The sequence below is a fragment of the Chrysochloris asiatica genome, unplaced genomic scaffold (genome assembly GCF_000296735.1).
Source record: "Chrysochloris asiatica unplaced genomic scaffold, ChrAsi1.0 scaffold00146, whole genome shotgun sequence".
In the NCBI taxonomy this organism is placed as follows: domain Eukaryota; kingdom Metazoa; phylum Chordata; class Mammalia; order Afrosoricida; family Chrysochloridae; genus Chrysochloris; species Chrysochloris asiatica.
In genome coordinates this window covers 7,705,150-7,721,074 of record NW_006408664.1, presented here as the reverse complement: position 1 = coordinate 7,721,074, position 15,925 = coordinate 7,705,150, and the positions used below count along the sequence as shown (strand labels likewise).

At 37.6% G+C, this 15,925-nt stretch overlaps 1 protein-coding gene across 1 annotated transcript in view; it reads right to left on the bottom strand.

The window, feature by feature from the left end:
* KIAA1009 (KIAA1009 ortholog) overlaps nt 1-15,925 on the bottom strand; it is a 73,556-nt gene that overhangs the window by 45,779 nt on the left and 11,852 nt on the right. Inside the window, exons 5-10 of the mRNA XM_006870668.1 lie at nt 14,581-14,648; nt 13,996-14,114; nt 11,072-11,102; nt 9,970-10,086; nt 2,419-2,613; nt 1,583-1,664 (exon numbers count right to left, since the gene is read on the bottom strand). Of these exons, the coding sequence (XP_006870730.1) occupies nt 1,583-1,664; nt 2,419-2,613; nt 9,970-10,086; nt 11,072-11,102; nt 13,996-14,114; nt 14,581-14,648 (612 nt within the window). The remainder of the gene's footprint in view (nt 1-1,582; nt 1,665-2,418; nt 2,614-9,969; nt 10,087-11,071; nt 11,103-13,995; nt 14,115-14,580; nt 14,649-15,925) is intronic.

Here is a 15,925-nt window from a genome sequence, read left to right as displayed (position 1 = left end):
GAAAAGATAAAACAGGTGAATATGGCACATAACAACAACACAAATGGTGGTGGTGGTGGTATCAAATTGGCTCCTACTCACAGAGACCCTATATAGGATTTCTGAGAGGCTATAAATCTTTATGGGAGCAGAAAGCCTCATCTTTCTCCTATGGAGTGGCTGGCGGATTCGAACTGCTGGACCCTGCAGTGAGCAGTCCAACTTGTAACCCACTATGCTACCAGAGCTGCTTGAACACATGAATGAATGATAGGCTATTTTACAGAAATATTTCATGTGGATCATGGATTTGAAAATATAAATGGTTAAACACATGGATTAACTGCGTTCCTCAATTATAGCTGTAAAACTGTGGGTAATTTATTTAACCACCGCGGGCCTCAGTTTTCTTATCCATGCAATGGGAATAACAACAAACTCTATTTTGTGGAGCTGTCACAGGGCTAAACTCGACACTATATGCAAAGACCTCTGCACAGTTCTAGGCTCACAGCAAGCATGTGATGAATGTTAGCTTTCCTGTCACCATCGTCATCTAGTTCTCAGAGAGCCCCACCAATAAAGCGAGTCTGCTTCTGTTTCATCCCCTGGGAGTAGCCATGAGGTGCCTGTGCAGCTTGTGAAGAGGATTACGTGGAACACTGAGTGTGACATGTTATACAAATGCACAGCGTGTTTGGGACAAGCGACTGTGATATGCTACTTTGTGCTGGAGGATGACAGAAACAAACTTCTAAAAAACTGCACTGCAGCTGGAGCACTTTCATACAGCCTATTGCTTTGGTAACCAAAGAACTCATTCTGTGAGATGACGAACGGAATGTGACAAAGTGCACACAAACTTGTTTATAAAGAGTTACATCTATGGCTCATAAACAGAGTAAACATGCACCTTCTCTTGCATCATCTGAATCAATTTTAAGCGGCAGAGATTGTATTTTTTCAGTGAAAAGCTTTAAGGCTAAACAGCAGCAACTTTGTTTGGTAGCATGTATTTGTTTTTCTTTTAGGAAAAGAATTATTTTGACATATTGATTAAGGATTATATAAAAAGAAGAAAGCAGTGAGTCACAGGTGGATTCATACAAGTGACTACCAGTTGACACTGAATCGATTTCGACTCATGACCACCCCATGAGTATCAGAGTCAAACTGTACTCCATAGGGTGGTCAATGGTTGAGTTTTACAGAAGCAGATCACCATGACTTTCTCCTGAGGCACAGACTAGACCTTCCAACCTTTTAATTATAGCTGAGCATGTTAACCTGTTGCACCATCCAAGAATCTGATATTGTTGTTGTTACGTGCCAGCGAGTTGGTTCCAACTCAAAGTGACCTTGTACACAGTTTCTAGGAGTGGCTGGTGGGTTTGAACCAACAACTTTGTGGTTAGCAGGCCAGTGCTTATCTTACAGTGCCACACGAGGAACTCCAACAATCTAATTTCACCTATTAATTACTCACTGGAAAAATATATGTAGAACATAATACTCTAAAAGTTTCCAATGACAAAACAAAAACACATAAAAAGTCAACCAACTAACCCTAAAATTGGCACAATACATTCTAATAAACTCATACCTGACAGGTTGTAAATCAAAAGCACTGACCCCAAAGGAACCTAGTCTGATAGGTTTCATCAACTCTTCTACCGTAGGCAGATCTAAGAGGGAAAAAAAAGTTACAGTAGCAACCAAAATGATGTAAAGTACTTAACATTATTTTAGCTCCAGCTGTCACTGGTTAAGAAAGTTAAAAAAACTGCATGTTCAATAAACCCTGCTTCCCACTGTAAACTTACTTGTACTACGCAAACTCTTTTGCTATTTTATTTGATAAGTGTATATCAAATATGTGTGAATACATACATACACTGACATAGATATACAGGAAACATACATGTGTGTATATATGTACATATACGTATATACTTGTTAAGTATGTACCATTCAAAATACCGTTTTCTAGTTATAAATAAGGACTGTGATACTGTATTTTTGCAAAGAATATACCTACACATATGATGCATGAATTACAAAAATAGTTGCACAGTGGTAAAAATATATGGTTTGCAGGTTATGTTATTTGTGTAAAAATATGGTGTATACGTACACAACAAAGTAAAAAATATGAAAATACTTAAATGATTTGTTAATCTAATCTTTATTTTCCTTACTCTTAAATTTTCTCAAGGCTTATTGGAGGAGAAGCAGACATTTGATCTCATGTCTGACTCTAAATTTATAGTTAAAACAATGGATGCTGGATTTCATTTTGAACATACTCTTTAAATAAGTTCAGAGATTGAGAAACACTCCTCATAGTAAATTGTATTCAAATCATACTACACTGAAAACTGTTCAAGAGGGTCTTGAATAATGGACAAATAATGTATAAATCTATTAATAAGCTTTTACCAGATTCAGTTGTAGAAACGTTTTTCGAGGACTCCTCGTCATTGTCATGTGGATGATCTTTCACTGAGCTCTTGGTATTCTCTGCTGCGTTACCCTCAAATCTTTGTTCGTCTGTATCTTCCAGAGAATGGGCTACATGACGATAAGCTTGGTGGAGGGCTTCAATGTCACTAGTGCTTTGCCCATGAGAGACACCTGTGGGAATTGATGTACACTCTAGGTATGACATCACAAGTACATGAGAAATGTAAAACGCTAGTATCGCCCCTTTTTCTGCTACGAATGGTCAACAAGGATGTAGGGCAATGTTGTTGTGTGCTGCTGGGTCCACTCAACTCTTAAGAGACCATAAAGGACAGAACATGCCCCCTAGGGTTTCCTGGTTTGTAATCTTTATGGGAGCAGATCACCAAGTTTTCTCTCCAAAGGAACCGCTGGTGGACTCTAATTTCTGACCTTCTGATTAGCAGCTGAGTGTTTATCCATTATGTTATCAGGGCTCCTTATAGGACAATAGTGACATTATAAAAGTAGAGTTATGCACAAGCTCAGGTAATATGCACCAGTTTGGAATCACAGCAGGCTCAATAACTCTTTTCAGCAAGTTGAGCTGATATAGTCTATATTCTGATGTGGTTGTTGTTGTTGTTAAGAGCTGTCGAGTCAGTTCTGAACCACAATGAATCTGTATAGGGTTTCCGAGGAGCAGCTGGTGAATTTGAACCAACCTTGTTGTTCAAATGACTTTGATGTGGTAGGCAATTAACAAATTGACTCCATTGGTTTTTGTTTTCTTTTTCTACCACTCTTAATTAATCTCTCTGCTTTGGATAAAACTATTAAATTTTTCCAAACTAATATATTCCTTTAAAAGATTCTACCACTGACTTACCATTGATGCTCTTTCTTTGCCTTTCTGCTTCCCAGTGCCACCATTTAATGGCCTGCCTTTCTTCAACTACAGTTTTCTCCCCTCTGACTTTGCAAATCAATAGGTGTTTCAACATCCTGCTAATGCTGCTTTAGTAAAATCAACTTCCTACAGGTCAAATCCAACCATGTATTTAGTTCTCATCCTATTTCAACCTTCTGAGAAACTTGGCACTGTGGAACACCTTTTCTTCTGTATCCATTCTTTTCCTTGTTTTACCACTCCTATGATAAATGGTTCATTTCAGCACTCCATCTTTGGAGTTTATCACCTCCAAATTCATATGTTTTGGTCTGGCTGATTTCATTAACACCTTTAGCTTCAACTATGATTTGTATGCTGGTGACCACCATTTCTATGTCTTTGTCCATATCTCTTTTCTACCAAACTCTGTGACTGATATTGAGAATGTTCTGTAAGTATATAGTATCTAACATATCCCCAACAGAATCCATTATATTCTGCAATACAATCTGTCTTAATACCAGTGTTTCCTATTTCAGCTAATTTAACCTCATCCCCACCAATGGACAATTTCTAGAAAAGAATTTGAAGAATCTAATGAAAATAATCACCTAAGATATTTATGAGCATTTTCTTACTCGGTTTATAACTTTCATTAATAATGGCATTTTCAAAATTAAAGGAAAGAATGAGTGATAGAAGAGGAATGCAGAAAATAAGAGAAATAAGGTGACTAGTATTCTCTTAGTGGTGGTGGTGGTTATGTGCTGTGGAGTTGGTTCCAACTCACAGTGATCCTTTACAGAGTTGCCAAGGCTGTAAACCTTTACTGGAGCAGAAAGCCTCATCTTTCTCCTGCGGAACAGCTTGTAGTTTCGAACTGCTGAACTTGCGGTTCGCAGCCCAACTCGTAACCACTACGCTACCCCAGAGCTCCTTAGTATTCTCTTAGTACTCATGATTAAAATAACTAGTAGTTAAAAATAAAATAAAATGGTACATACAGTATAGCCTCAGCTTCCTCAAGTTTTATAAACTATATTTTGTATAGTATATGACACTGAGGTCTATTTTCATCTGTAAACACAAGATGTGGCTGAGAACCACATATACAATCATTAAAGCTTTACAATGGATGTCTTTCTACCTAATGCTTCAGGTCACAACTGATATATGGCATATGTCCCAACATAAAAGATTTGCTTAAAGTAAAGGGGGGTGGTGAATACTGTTAGAACAAAATAGCCAATAGTTAAGTGGCAGTGATTTTTCATAATAAAGTGAAGGAAACGGTCTTGTCTGTTGAGATAAGCCTAAATTTCCCCTTAAACCACCAGCCAGCATCAGAGTAATATGACTGACTAGAGATGAATTTTAGTTTTCATGAAAAAAGGAAAGGTACAAGGTGGTTTTTCTCCTCTTCTGAAATATTAGGATAATTAAGTATCTGTTGAGTATATATAAAAGAAATAATCCAATGGTAAAGAGAGTAACAGTACTAATATCTAATTTCATAGGTGTGAAGTACCAGAAGGAAGAGGTTCCAAGGTTTAAAGCAAGCAGAGCAAACATGCAGTCCTGGTGTGGCACTGTAAAATAAGCACTGGACTGCTAACTGCAAGGTCTTTGGTTCAACTCCACCAGTCACTCCTTGGAAACCCTAAACAAAATCACTGTGTTAACTACAACAAAAGCTGAAAATTAGCAACAGCGAATGTAGAGGTGGTTGTCAGAAAACATAACTGGAGAAAATTATTTTTCTCCAAACTTGAATCATTAATCAAAATGATATTAAAGACATTTCCAGGGTCATTAAGTTAACTTGTTTCATGCCTTTTATGAAAAGAGAGAGAGAGGGAAGAAGAAGAAAAAAGTAAATACTTATTAGTCTTTCAGACTAAAAAGAGGGGACTCTTTAGGTAAGGATTTACTTCACAAGGGGGTTTCAAAAAGTTCACGAAAAATTCCAGTATCTTGAAGTTCTTTTTTTCCCACAGACTTTCTGAAGCTCTCGTGTATTACTACATATAAAACGCTTTCTGTCTATTTTTCAACTCTGTGAGACCGGTGGGAACAAGTGAAAGACTTGCTGTGTGGCAGCTGAAGCTCTGGCCTGAGTTTAGGAAAGCCTGTTTCAGTCATTAGTCTCTTCCCAACCAGTGGAATTAAAGAACCATAACTTAATATAATAAAGCACAAAGAATTTCACAAATAATAAGGTTACAAAGTAATGTAGCCTCTAAATTTAGCCTTAGTACAGGAAGAAACTTGGTTGATAAAACTTTTGTTTTTATTGCAATGGGGTTCTGATGTAAGTCAAATAGTTAGCATCTTTAGCAATCTGATTTTTATCTTTCATGGTCATCACATATAAACCTATAGATATATTGTAATACATGCATACATAAAAATGTACAAATAAACATTTGTACATTAAATAGTATTTGTAAATACAAATTTACTCCGATGATGAAGACTTGGACATCACTGGCAGTTGGTTAGCTGAGGTAGTAAGGCCACTGGTGAAAGTTTCTGGATTATCAGGATTATCCACCCTGGGAATGGGGATGGGGTTTCTAGTCAGAAAATCAGTGAGAGTTGGGTCTTTTTCTTTTTTTCTTCATATACTTCATAGTAACAGCTCACTAATTCTTGAATCTGCCTATCAACTTTAACAAAGTGATTAGAGTCTGGGTCCATGTTTTCAAGCAACTGAAGGCCCCGATTTAGCTTAGAAAAAAATTCAACTAGTACTTTCAGTGTCAACTTTTTGACGTCTTTCCTCCTCTTTCTTTCTTTCTTTCTTTCTTCTGCAGCATTTCTTTTCTCTTCAAAGTCCATAGGTCCTGATCTCTCAGTTCCCATTGTTTGTGATCCATGAGCTGTTTCACATTGGTGATACCAAGTTCTAAATTCAGTGTTCCTGCCACATGCGCAGTTTTTCTATCGAGCTCTTCCATCATCAAAATATCCCAATCAAACACTGAAGTGTGTTCACATAATTCAGTAAGTTTTTCCATAAGCCCTGCAGGAATGTCCCCAGAACTTCCTCCCAGGAAGATGCAATGTTCCGGATACACTGGTGAATATTAGAACTCTTCCTCAATCGTGTACTGTTACTGTACCTTCATCTGTTGCCTGAGCAAACAGTCTGTAGTAGTATACCATGAATGTAGTGATTGTACTTTGATCCATAGCCTGAATCACAGCTGTTATGTTGGGAAGTAGATATATCACTTTTACACCTTGATTTATATCATCTACATGAGGAGCATGTCCTGGGCCAGGATCAAGTAGCATCCAAATCTTGAAAGAAAGGCTCTTTTCAAGGTAGCAGGCATTTACTTTTGAGATAAAACAATGTAAAGACCAGGTTTTTTATAACACAATCTTCATCCAGGCCTTGGAGTCACTCCTCTACTAGTCTGGCAGATTATCTGGACATCTGCCATAATCTTCGGAGCTGAGCTTTCTGTCCTGAATTTAACTGGCTTATAGCAGATCTCCTTGGAAGCCATAGTTTTGATGGAATCTTTTTTGAAGGCACTCTAACAACATTGGTGATACCAAGTTCTAAATTCAGTGTTCCTGCCACAGGGACAGAACTTGAGAGAACTTGTCTGCAACCATCCACTGATTAAAGACACATGTTCAAACACATTTGTTTGGGATACATCTGTGCATGTATGAAGTGGGATTCTAGTAGCAATAATTGCTGACTCAACCTCTGGTGTGGCACTGTAAGTTAATGCGCTGGATTTCAAGGTCAGTTTGGATCACAGAGTTAGTGGCTTAAGTTCATTAGCCGCTCCTTGAAAACCCTACACAGGGTCGCTAAGAGTAGGGACCAACTTGACAGCACTTAACAATAACAAAATATTATCATGTCTAGCTCATCACTGAATTTTTTGGCAGCTTCTCCAGCTATATGCTCATTAGGTAAGTCAAATCTACGTTTGAGACAATGACACTAGTCCTTGTTAGAACGGACGGCTATAAATGTTCATTGTAATCCAAACATCCCACCGTCAGTAAGTGTGTAGATTGTATGCCTTTAGGTTCTTTTTTAGTAGTTTGTATCATTAAAAGGGTTGATATTAATAATAATGATAATAACAACCATTGGAATTTCTGTTGTTGCTATTGCAAGACGTGATCAAGTTAGTTCCGACTCATAGTGACCCTCTATTGGGTTTCCGAGGAGTTGCTGGTGAGTCTTTACCACCAATTTTGCAGTTAGCAGTCCAGTGCTTATCCAACAGCACCACACAAGGACTCCATAGGAGTTGCTTGTTTGTTAAGTGCCATTGAGTGGGTTCGACTCACAGCAACCCTGTACAGGGTTTCTGAAGAGAGGCTGGTGAGTTTGAACCACCCACCTAGCGGTTCAAATCGATCTTGCAGTCTAGTGCTTACTCTACAGCACCATACCAGGAGTTGTAGTTATTTGTTAAATCTTAACTATGAACTCATCAACTGATGAACATAAGGCTTCATTTTAAAAAAAAGCAGGAACAGGCTTTGAGGTATTAATTGTCTGGTGTCACACAACTAATAACTGGCAAAACTGGGGGTATGAATCCAAGTCTATATGACAATAAGTTCAAGTTCCGCTACCTTCCAGTAATCAACTCATTAAACCATTTCAGAATCAAGAACATGAAGGAAATAAAATGTAAAAACTTTATATAACTACATGGATCTTCTTAATTGAATTCTTAACTTTCAGCAACCCAGTTCTTATTACTGAGTTCTTCACAGAGCCTCCAGCAATGGTTTCACGCTGTGTTCTGCAAAATCAGTTTTTCGAGATAATCATGGGCTCCATAGAGCTTTGATTGAAATGTCATTTAAAATTACACTTTCTAAGATTAAAAAACTGTAGCGGAAATGAATTTGCACACTCAACTGTGCCATTTATGTAATCTTAGGATTTTGAGGACCATCAGGATGGTAACTTTGGCCTCCTTCTCTTTTAGCTGGTTCATGCACACGTTATAACTTTCTCTGGCCACCCTACATGTATATGAACTTTCTGTAATAGATCACTGATTAGGAGAGTTGTAGGCTATACTGGGTTTTTAAAAAAGAACTCACGTCTGCTTACTATGTAAATGGTGTAGGCTATCATAACATATGTGCTTCGAATACTTAGACAGTAAGGCTCAGCACATGCTTTCTTCAAGGTAGAATACCCACTAGGATGATGTCTTGGTGGGAAAATTGCTTCTTATAATTTTAATTTCTTGACTTTGATATTATTAATGGAAGCAGACACAGCAAGTCAAGATCTCAGGTAGGCCAATAATTATGAAGAAGAGAGCTGAGGGGGTTTCTACGGTTTGGGTCATGTTTTGTTTCTTAATTTGGTTATTGGTTGCATGGGTATGTTCAATATTTGAAAATCTATTGAGTTATACTATTAGGATATATAAACTTTTCTATAGCTTATGTTGTATCAGCAATTCATTTTTTTAAAATGCAAGCAGGTCTTTAGATACGTTTAGTGATTTAACTTTCAAACGAACATTTTTCGAATGCTTTTTTAAGCATTTGCATTAGCTTAATTGACCAGTATCCTGAGACACGAGGGCATACTGATTAGACAATCTTCATGCTGTTGTTCTTAAGTGTTGTCAAGTCGATTCTGACCCACAGCAACCGTGTACAGGGTTTCCGAGGCTGTAAATCTTTATGGGAGCAGAAAGCCTCATCTTTCTCCTGCAGAATAGCTGGTAGTTTCCAACTGCTGACCTTAAGGTTTGTAGCCTGATTTGTAACCACTATGCTACCAGAGCTCCTTAATCTTCATGTACAACTATGTATATATGAAGTCAAGAAAAATTTTAATACTACACAAGAAAAAACATACAAATAGAATAGAATATAGTGATGACAAAATAAATATCTCTAACTGCTGATTTGAACAATTTCAGAAGTTATTATTATTCTAACTTTATAAGTTAAGTATTATACATGCAAACACATACTGATAAAATACCACTTTAAACTATATATAGATTTCTGTATGTTATTTTAATTGGACTAAGGGTCTCACGACTTTAAAAACATATCAAGAGGTTTTGCCCTAAAGACCTATAAAAATGTCTAGCTGGTCTTGTTGGTTGTGGTGTTGTAGAGCAAGCACTGGACTGTTAACTACAAGGTTGGTGGTTCAAACCCACCAGCTGGTTCTCGGACACGCTTTATAGGGTCACTATGAGTTGGAACTAACTCCATGGCACTTAACAACAAGTTGGTCCTAGGCATTCCAGAATTTGGGGATGTGACCTAATTTTTTCCTACAGAGAGGGAACTGTGGGAATGCACACTTACACTGAAGTTCCATTTCTCCAACACATGGCAAATTTAACTGAATATTCTAGAGAGGACAGAACGTTAGTTAATATTGATCTACAGTGCTTACTTTTTCCATCCCAGTATGCATCCATTAATAAATGTTTATTTTAAAACATTGTTGATTTGTCCCACTAGCATTAAGTTATATCATTAGCAAGATTAGATCATTTAAATGGTTAAACCGTAAAAAAATGTTAGGTTTAAAATTAGTAAGTTTCTAAAATCCCTAAAAATTATGTCAATTAGCCAAGAAATATTCCGTATTTAGAGACTGGCCAGCTTGTGAAGCACTTTACCTGTTCCTGTCATTTCCTGGTCAGTTGGTCCTGGGAGGGTCTTTGGCTTACTTGCTGCTTTATCCTGGTTATCAAGGTTGACCTCCTCAATGGAGTCTAATGAATCAAGCAGCACAACTGGAAGAATATAAAAGGAAAACAAAATGAGGAATATAAGGACATGTGTGTGGCTCTTTGATTCTAATTTTGTTGTTGACGTTAAGTGCCATGGAGTTGATTCCAACTCATCACAACCCTTTCGAGTTTCAAAGAAGTGATTGCTGGGTTTGAATCACCAACCCTATGGTTGGCAGTCCAGTGCTTATCATACAGTGCCAACAGTTCCAGCAAGTCAATTTCGACTCATAGCGACCCTGTCTAAGGGTTCTGAGACTTTGGATCTTTGCGAGAGCAGAAAGCTATATCTTTCTCCCCTGGAGTGGCTAGTGGGCTCTAACTGTAGACTTTGTTTGCAGTCCACTCCTTGCTTTTTTAATAGTGGTGGTGGTGGTTGTGCATCTTTGTCCCATGGAACCACTGGTAGTTTTGAATTGCTGACCTTGAGGTTTACAGCCCAACTCGTAACCACTACAAGAGCTCCTTGACTCTATGTATAACAACAATTTTCTGATCCCACATCATCCTCACAATTATTGCTATGTTTGTGCTCAGTATTGCAGCCACTGTATGGCAGCCCAACTCATAACCACTATGCTACCAGAGTTCCTTTATTATTCCAATAAGGTTATTTTAATCATATGCAGTGTATATAAAAACAAAGATAAATGTTTATATGTAATAGTATATGATCATCTATCAAGCATGGTTTTCTCCTTCCTCCATACAAGAGAGTAGGTTAACATAAACCTACACATCTGTGTTTCTATACAGATCTAATGTATGTGAAAGACAAAGGGCCGAAGAAAAATAACAAGAGAGAAACACAAACAAACACAGCAGAATAGATTCCAGACGAGCATATGGAACACATTATTGAGAAAAGCTGCAAATTTTAATTCCTTAGGGATATTTAAAAACAAAGACAGTGATTTATTCAGAATTAATGAGATGAAATTCTAGATTTTTTTTGCCAATTAAATATATGAATATACATAGTATTTACCATTAGCCAGCATGCCAGTTTTTTCTTCTTCCTAAACAAAAAGAAGAAAATGATGATAAGATTTAAAACCAAAGCTATGTAATAAAACCCACAATGAAAACAGACATAAAATTTGAAACCCATTATGAAAAGATCAGGAAATGTGCTTTGTAGGGTTTTTTTTAACGACTCTCATTCATCAGTAATTTTCTAGCACTGTAGCTCTGAGAGGCCATCTAAAAGTATCTTCAGAATCTTGGCTATTACCAATAATTAATTTAGATCTTACTAAGTCTTGCTTGTGGAACCCTAGTGGCGCAGCGGGTCTTAACCCCTGCAAGGTAGGCAGTTCAACCCACCAGCCACTCTGTGGGAGAACGATGAGTCTGTCTGCTCCGCGAGATTGAGTCTCAGAAACCCTCAGAAGCAGGTCTCCTCTCTCCCACAGGGTCACTAAGAGTCAGAATTGACTTCATGGCAGGAGGTTTGCTGTTTTGTTTGTTTGTTTAAGGCTTGTGTAAAGTTTCTGTGTGCTATCTATTCATCTACATTGATTACAATTTCTCATATTTTTAAACTCCAGAAACAATGGCTTCTTTCATTATAACATCATCAGGTACTTTTCCCTTATTGTTCCAAATTAATAATCAAATATAACTTGTACTAGTTATTTCATCTATGTTTTCAGAGACAAAAATTTTTGAAAAGACCAAGAACTTACAATTCTTGGTTAAGTTATACCTCTAGCAAACAGCAGAACAGTTGATATTCTTTGCCAATATGATAAGTTCTCTCAGAACACATTTTTAAATTAATATCATGTATAATTTCCACATGCAGGAGAAAGATGAGGCTTTTTGCTCCTGCAAAGGTTTAAAAAGTCTCAGAAACCCGATACAGGATTGCAATGAGTTGGACATGACTTGATTGCACTTAACAACAACAATATTCTCCACATAAAGAACCCTCAGAGCACTGGACTGCTAACTGCAAGGTTGGCAGTTCAAACCCACCAGCTGCTCCACAGGAGATGAAGAGGCTTTCCTCTCCTGTAAAGATTTCCAGATTTCCATAGTGATCATATAGGATCACTATGAGTTGGAATCAACTTGATGGCTTTGGTTTGGGTTTATATTCTTCACACAAGGAGCCCTGGTGACCCAATGGTTTAAGTTTTGAACTGCTAACCAAAACGCCAGCAGTTGGAATCCATTAGTTGAGAACCATGAGGCATCTATGTTTGCATAGATTCACAGCCTCCAAAACCCTATAGAAAAGTTCTACTCGGTCTTAAAGGGATGCTATGAGTTCAAATCCACTTGATAGCAGTGGGTTTGGTTTGTGTTTTGATCTCTATATTCTCCACAACGAGCCCTGTTGGCACATGACTTAAGCGCTCTGCTGCTAATTGAAACAGTTTGTGATTTGAAAACACCAGCAGCTCTGTGGAAAACAGACATGAGCATGTACTCCTGGGAAGAACACGGGCTAGGAAACTCTCTGGGAGTTCTTCCATGGCCACTAGGCTCGTTTTGAGTGACAGCACACAATAACAGCAAGATTCTCTACTAGGACATGCAGTTTAGAGGGCTTCCCACAGTAACAAGAGAGTTTTAACTCCTTCCTATGTTGATTCTTATCCAGAAGTCCATTAGGCCGCCACACTTAGGCTGACACAGTTCCATCTAAAACATACTTTCTTAATACACTATACTATTAGACTTTCTATTGACCTATTTGGCACTTAACAACAACAACTTATGTTTAAAAAAACACTGTAATTGCCGTATTCCAACCATGTTATTGTTGTTGTTCAGTACTGTTGAGTCAGTTCCAATTCACAGAGACACTGTATAGGGTTTCTGAGGAATGGCTGGTGGATTTGAACTGCCGACCCTGCATGTGGCAGTCTGTTGCTATCCTACAATGCTGACCACAGATCCCATTAAATGTCTAAGGATCCTCATCAGGTCACATTCATCGTCAGGTGTTATTTTCCAGGTCATCTTCCTCTCTCTCTCACCCCAGCCCTCAAGTAGTATATTGACACCCAAGGGCAAAGTTAATTTAAAATAAGGGCATTTATTTGTACATGGAAAGTTTTTCTTTCTTCTATTTAGAAAGTCTACAGTTTTACATAAATTCAAAACACCTAGTCTCAGCATGCAGTCCCCAAAGTGACTATGTCCAGATTAACACCAATATGTTTATTGTTGTTAAGTGCTGTCAAGTTGCTTCCGAACCATAGTGACCCTGTATAGGGTTTCCAAGGAGCAGCTGGTGAGCTTGAACTGCCAACCTTGTGGTTCAAACCACCTTTGCAGTCCAACGCATTAACGCATAGCGCCACACCAGGACTCCAAGACTAGTAACTGGCCTACTAGCTACGATTGCATAGATTTAAGGATAAGTTCTATGTAGCATTCAATATATGGTAGTGGTGGTGGTGGTGATGTGCCGTGGAGTCACAGCGACCCTGTACAGGGTTTCCGAGGCTGTAAATCTTTACAGGAGCAGAAAGCCTCATCTTTCTCCTGCGGGACAGCTGGTAGTTTCGAACTGCTGACCTTAAGGTTCGCAGCCCGATTTGTAACTACTACGTTACCAAAACAAGTTATGCTGCAGAGAAGAATGTTGCCATCTTTATAAATATCAAGAAAGTACTTACTGTACTTCACAATGACAGTTCTACATAAGAAAAGTATTACTCAATATTCATTTAAAAAACTAGATATAAGCTGTTAATTTTCAATTTCTGTTACAAAATCATCAGCCTTCTTGAGTTTTCATGAAGCTTTATATGAAACATTTTGAATTAAGAAATTGAATGTTAAGAAATGCATAACTTTGTAACACTGTTCAAGACTATGAAGAGTTCCATATTTCAGACTATGTCCATTTTAAGTCATGTTGATGAAACTGTAACATATTTAACTTATGTTTACCTGTTTGGGTACATTTATTTTTTCTGATGTGGGATGTTCTTTGGAATAAGTCTCTTCATCTTTAGTAATCAATGGTACATTAGTATCCTCCTCATCTTCAAAATCATCACTATAAATATCTGAAGGATAGGATAAAAAAACAATGGTCATACAGTCAAAAAAGGTCAAATTCCAGTAAAAAATTGTTGATTTCCAAAGAACAAAGTGTGCATAGGAAGAATTTATTGCAGCATTAATATACAATATATCTTTTGAGAAGAACATACTGCTTTCAAAAAAGTTAATGACAATTAAATTCATAAGACTATCTTAGGCTTTTTCTGATGTTTTGTATTTTTAATTAGTTTTAAGAATTTTACATTTTAAACCTCCAACTCCTAACAAATGAGATAATAGTGTATCTTTAGCAATTTCTAACTATTTTAGATTATAGTTTAGGTAATCCCACTCTACCTGTTCAAAGCTATGCCCAAAGAGATATAATTCTCCTTTCAATGATTTTTCTCTTACCAAAGTTTTTAATCACCTAAATTATAAACAATGTTTTTCTATTAATATTATAGATTTAAAAAACAATAAAATTACCTGCCAGTTCTTCATGTATAGATTCAGAGTCATGTTCATTTCCTGTTAATTCTACATTGGCTTGATTTCTAGAAGGACATTTAATTTATTAAGCATTATGTGTTAACACATTTTCATGAATTCTCTGAATATATATATAAAATCACTAAAATCATATCTCCTCAAAATTTTTTTTCTCCTAACAAAAGTTAAATATTTAGGTGCTATACAGGAAATACTTCGAAAATAAATGCCCTTCACAGTGTAAGACTAATTGTAGCTGTCAAAGCAATACAAAGAAGCAAATGTAATCTTAGGTACAATGTTATAGATAAATAAATACATTTATATGTACACATATCATCCTATGATCCAAATATTTCTTTAAGAAACAGTAAGAACAGACCACAAGCTCTGAGAACTAGTAAAATCCTGATGGATGCCAGAAACAAGACCAGGGTCAGCATTTACATGCAATTCAGCAATTTAAGAATTTATCTGGTGGTGCGGTGGGTTAAGCAGTGGGCTGCTAACTGAAAGGTCGGTGGTTCGAATCCACTAACTGCTCTGCATGAGAAAGATGAGGTAGTCGACGTCCATATAGATTTACAGCTCGGAAAAACTTACAGAGCTGTTCCACTCTGTCTTAAAGGGTCACTGAGTTCAGAATCAACTCCACGGCAGTGGGCTTGGCTTTAGTTATTCAGCAACTTAATTCTGAAACAGCTGCAGTGTTGTTGTTGTTGTTGGGTGCCGACCCATAGTGACCTTATGCACGGCAGAAAGAAACACTGCCTGATCCTGGGCAAACCTCACCACTGTTGCCACGCTTGAGTCCATCGATGCTGCCACTTGGCCAATCCATCTCATTGGGGGTCTTCCTCTTTTCCTCTGACCCTCCACCTTACTAAACAAGATATCCTTCTCCAATGAGTGACTGGTACCTCCCGACATTATGTCCGAAGTATGAGAGACTAAGTTTGGCCATCTTGGTCTGCAGGGAGCACTCTGGCTGCACTTCTTCCAAAACGGATCTATTGGTTCTTTTGGCAGCCCATGGCACTTTCAGTATTCTCCTCCAACAACATAACTCAAAGGCATCAATTCTTCTACGGTCTTCCTTATTCACTGTCCAGCTTTCACATGCATATGAGGTTATTGAAAATACCATGGCTTGGGTCAGATACATCTTAGTACTCAAGCTGACATCTTTGCTCTTCAACACCCTAAACAGGTCTTGTGCAGCAGATTTGCCTAATGCAATATGTTGTTTGATTTCTTGACTGCTGCTTCCGTGAGTTTTGATAGTTGATCCAAGAAGAATGAAGTCCTTGACAACTTCAACAGCTGTATAGGAGCCTTAAAC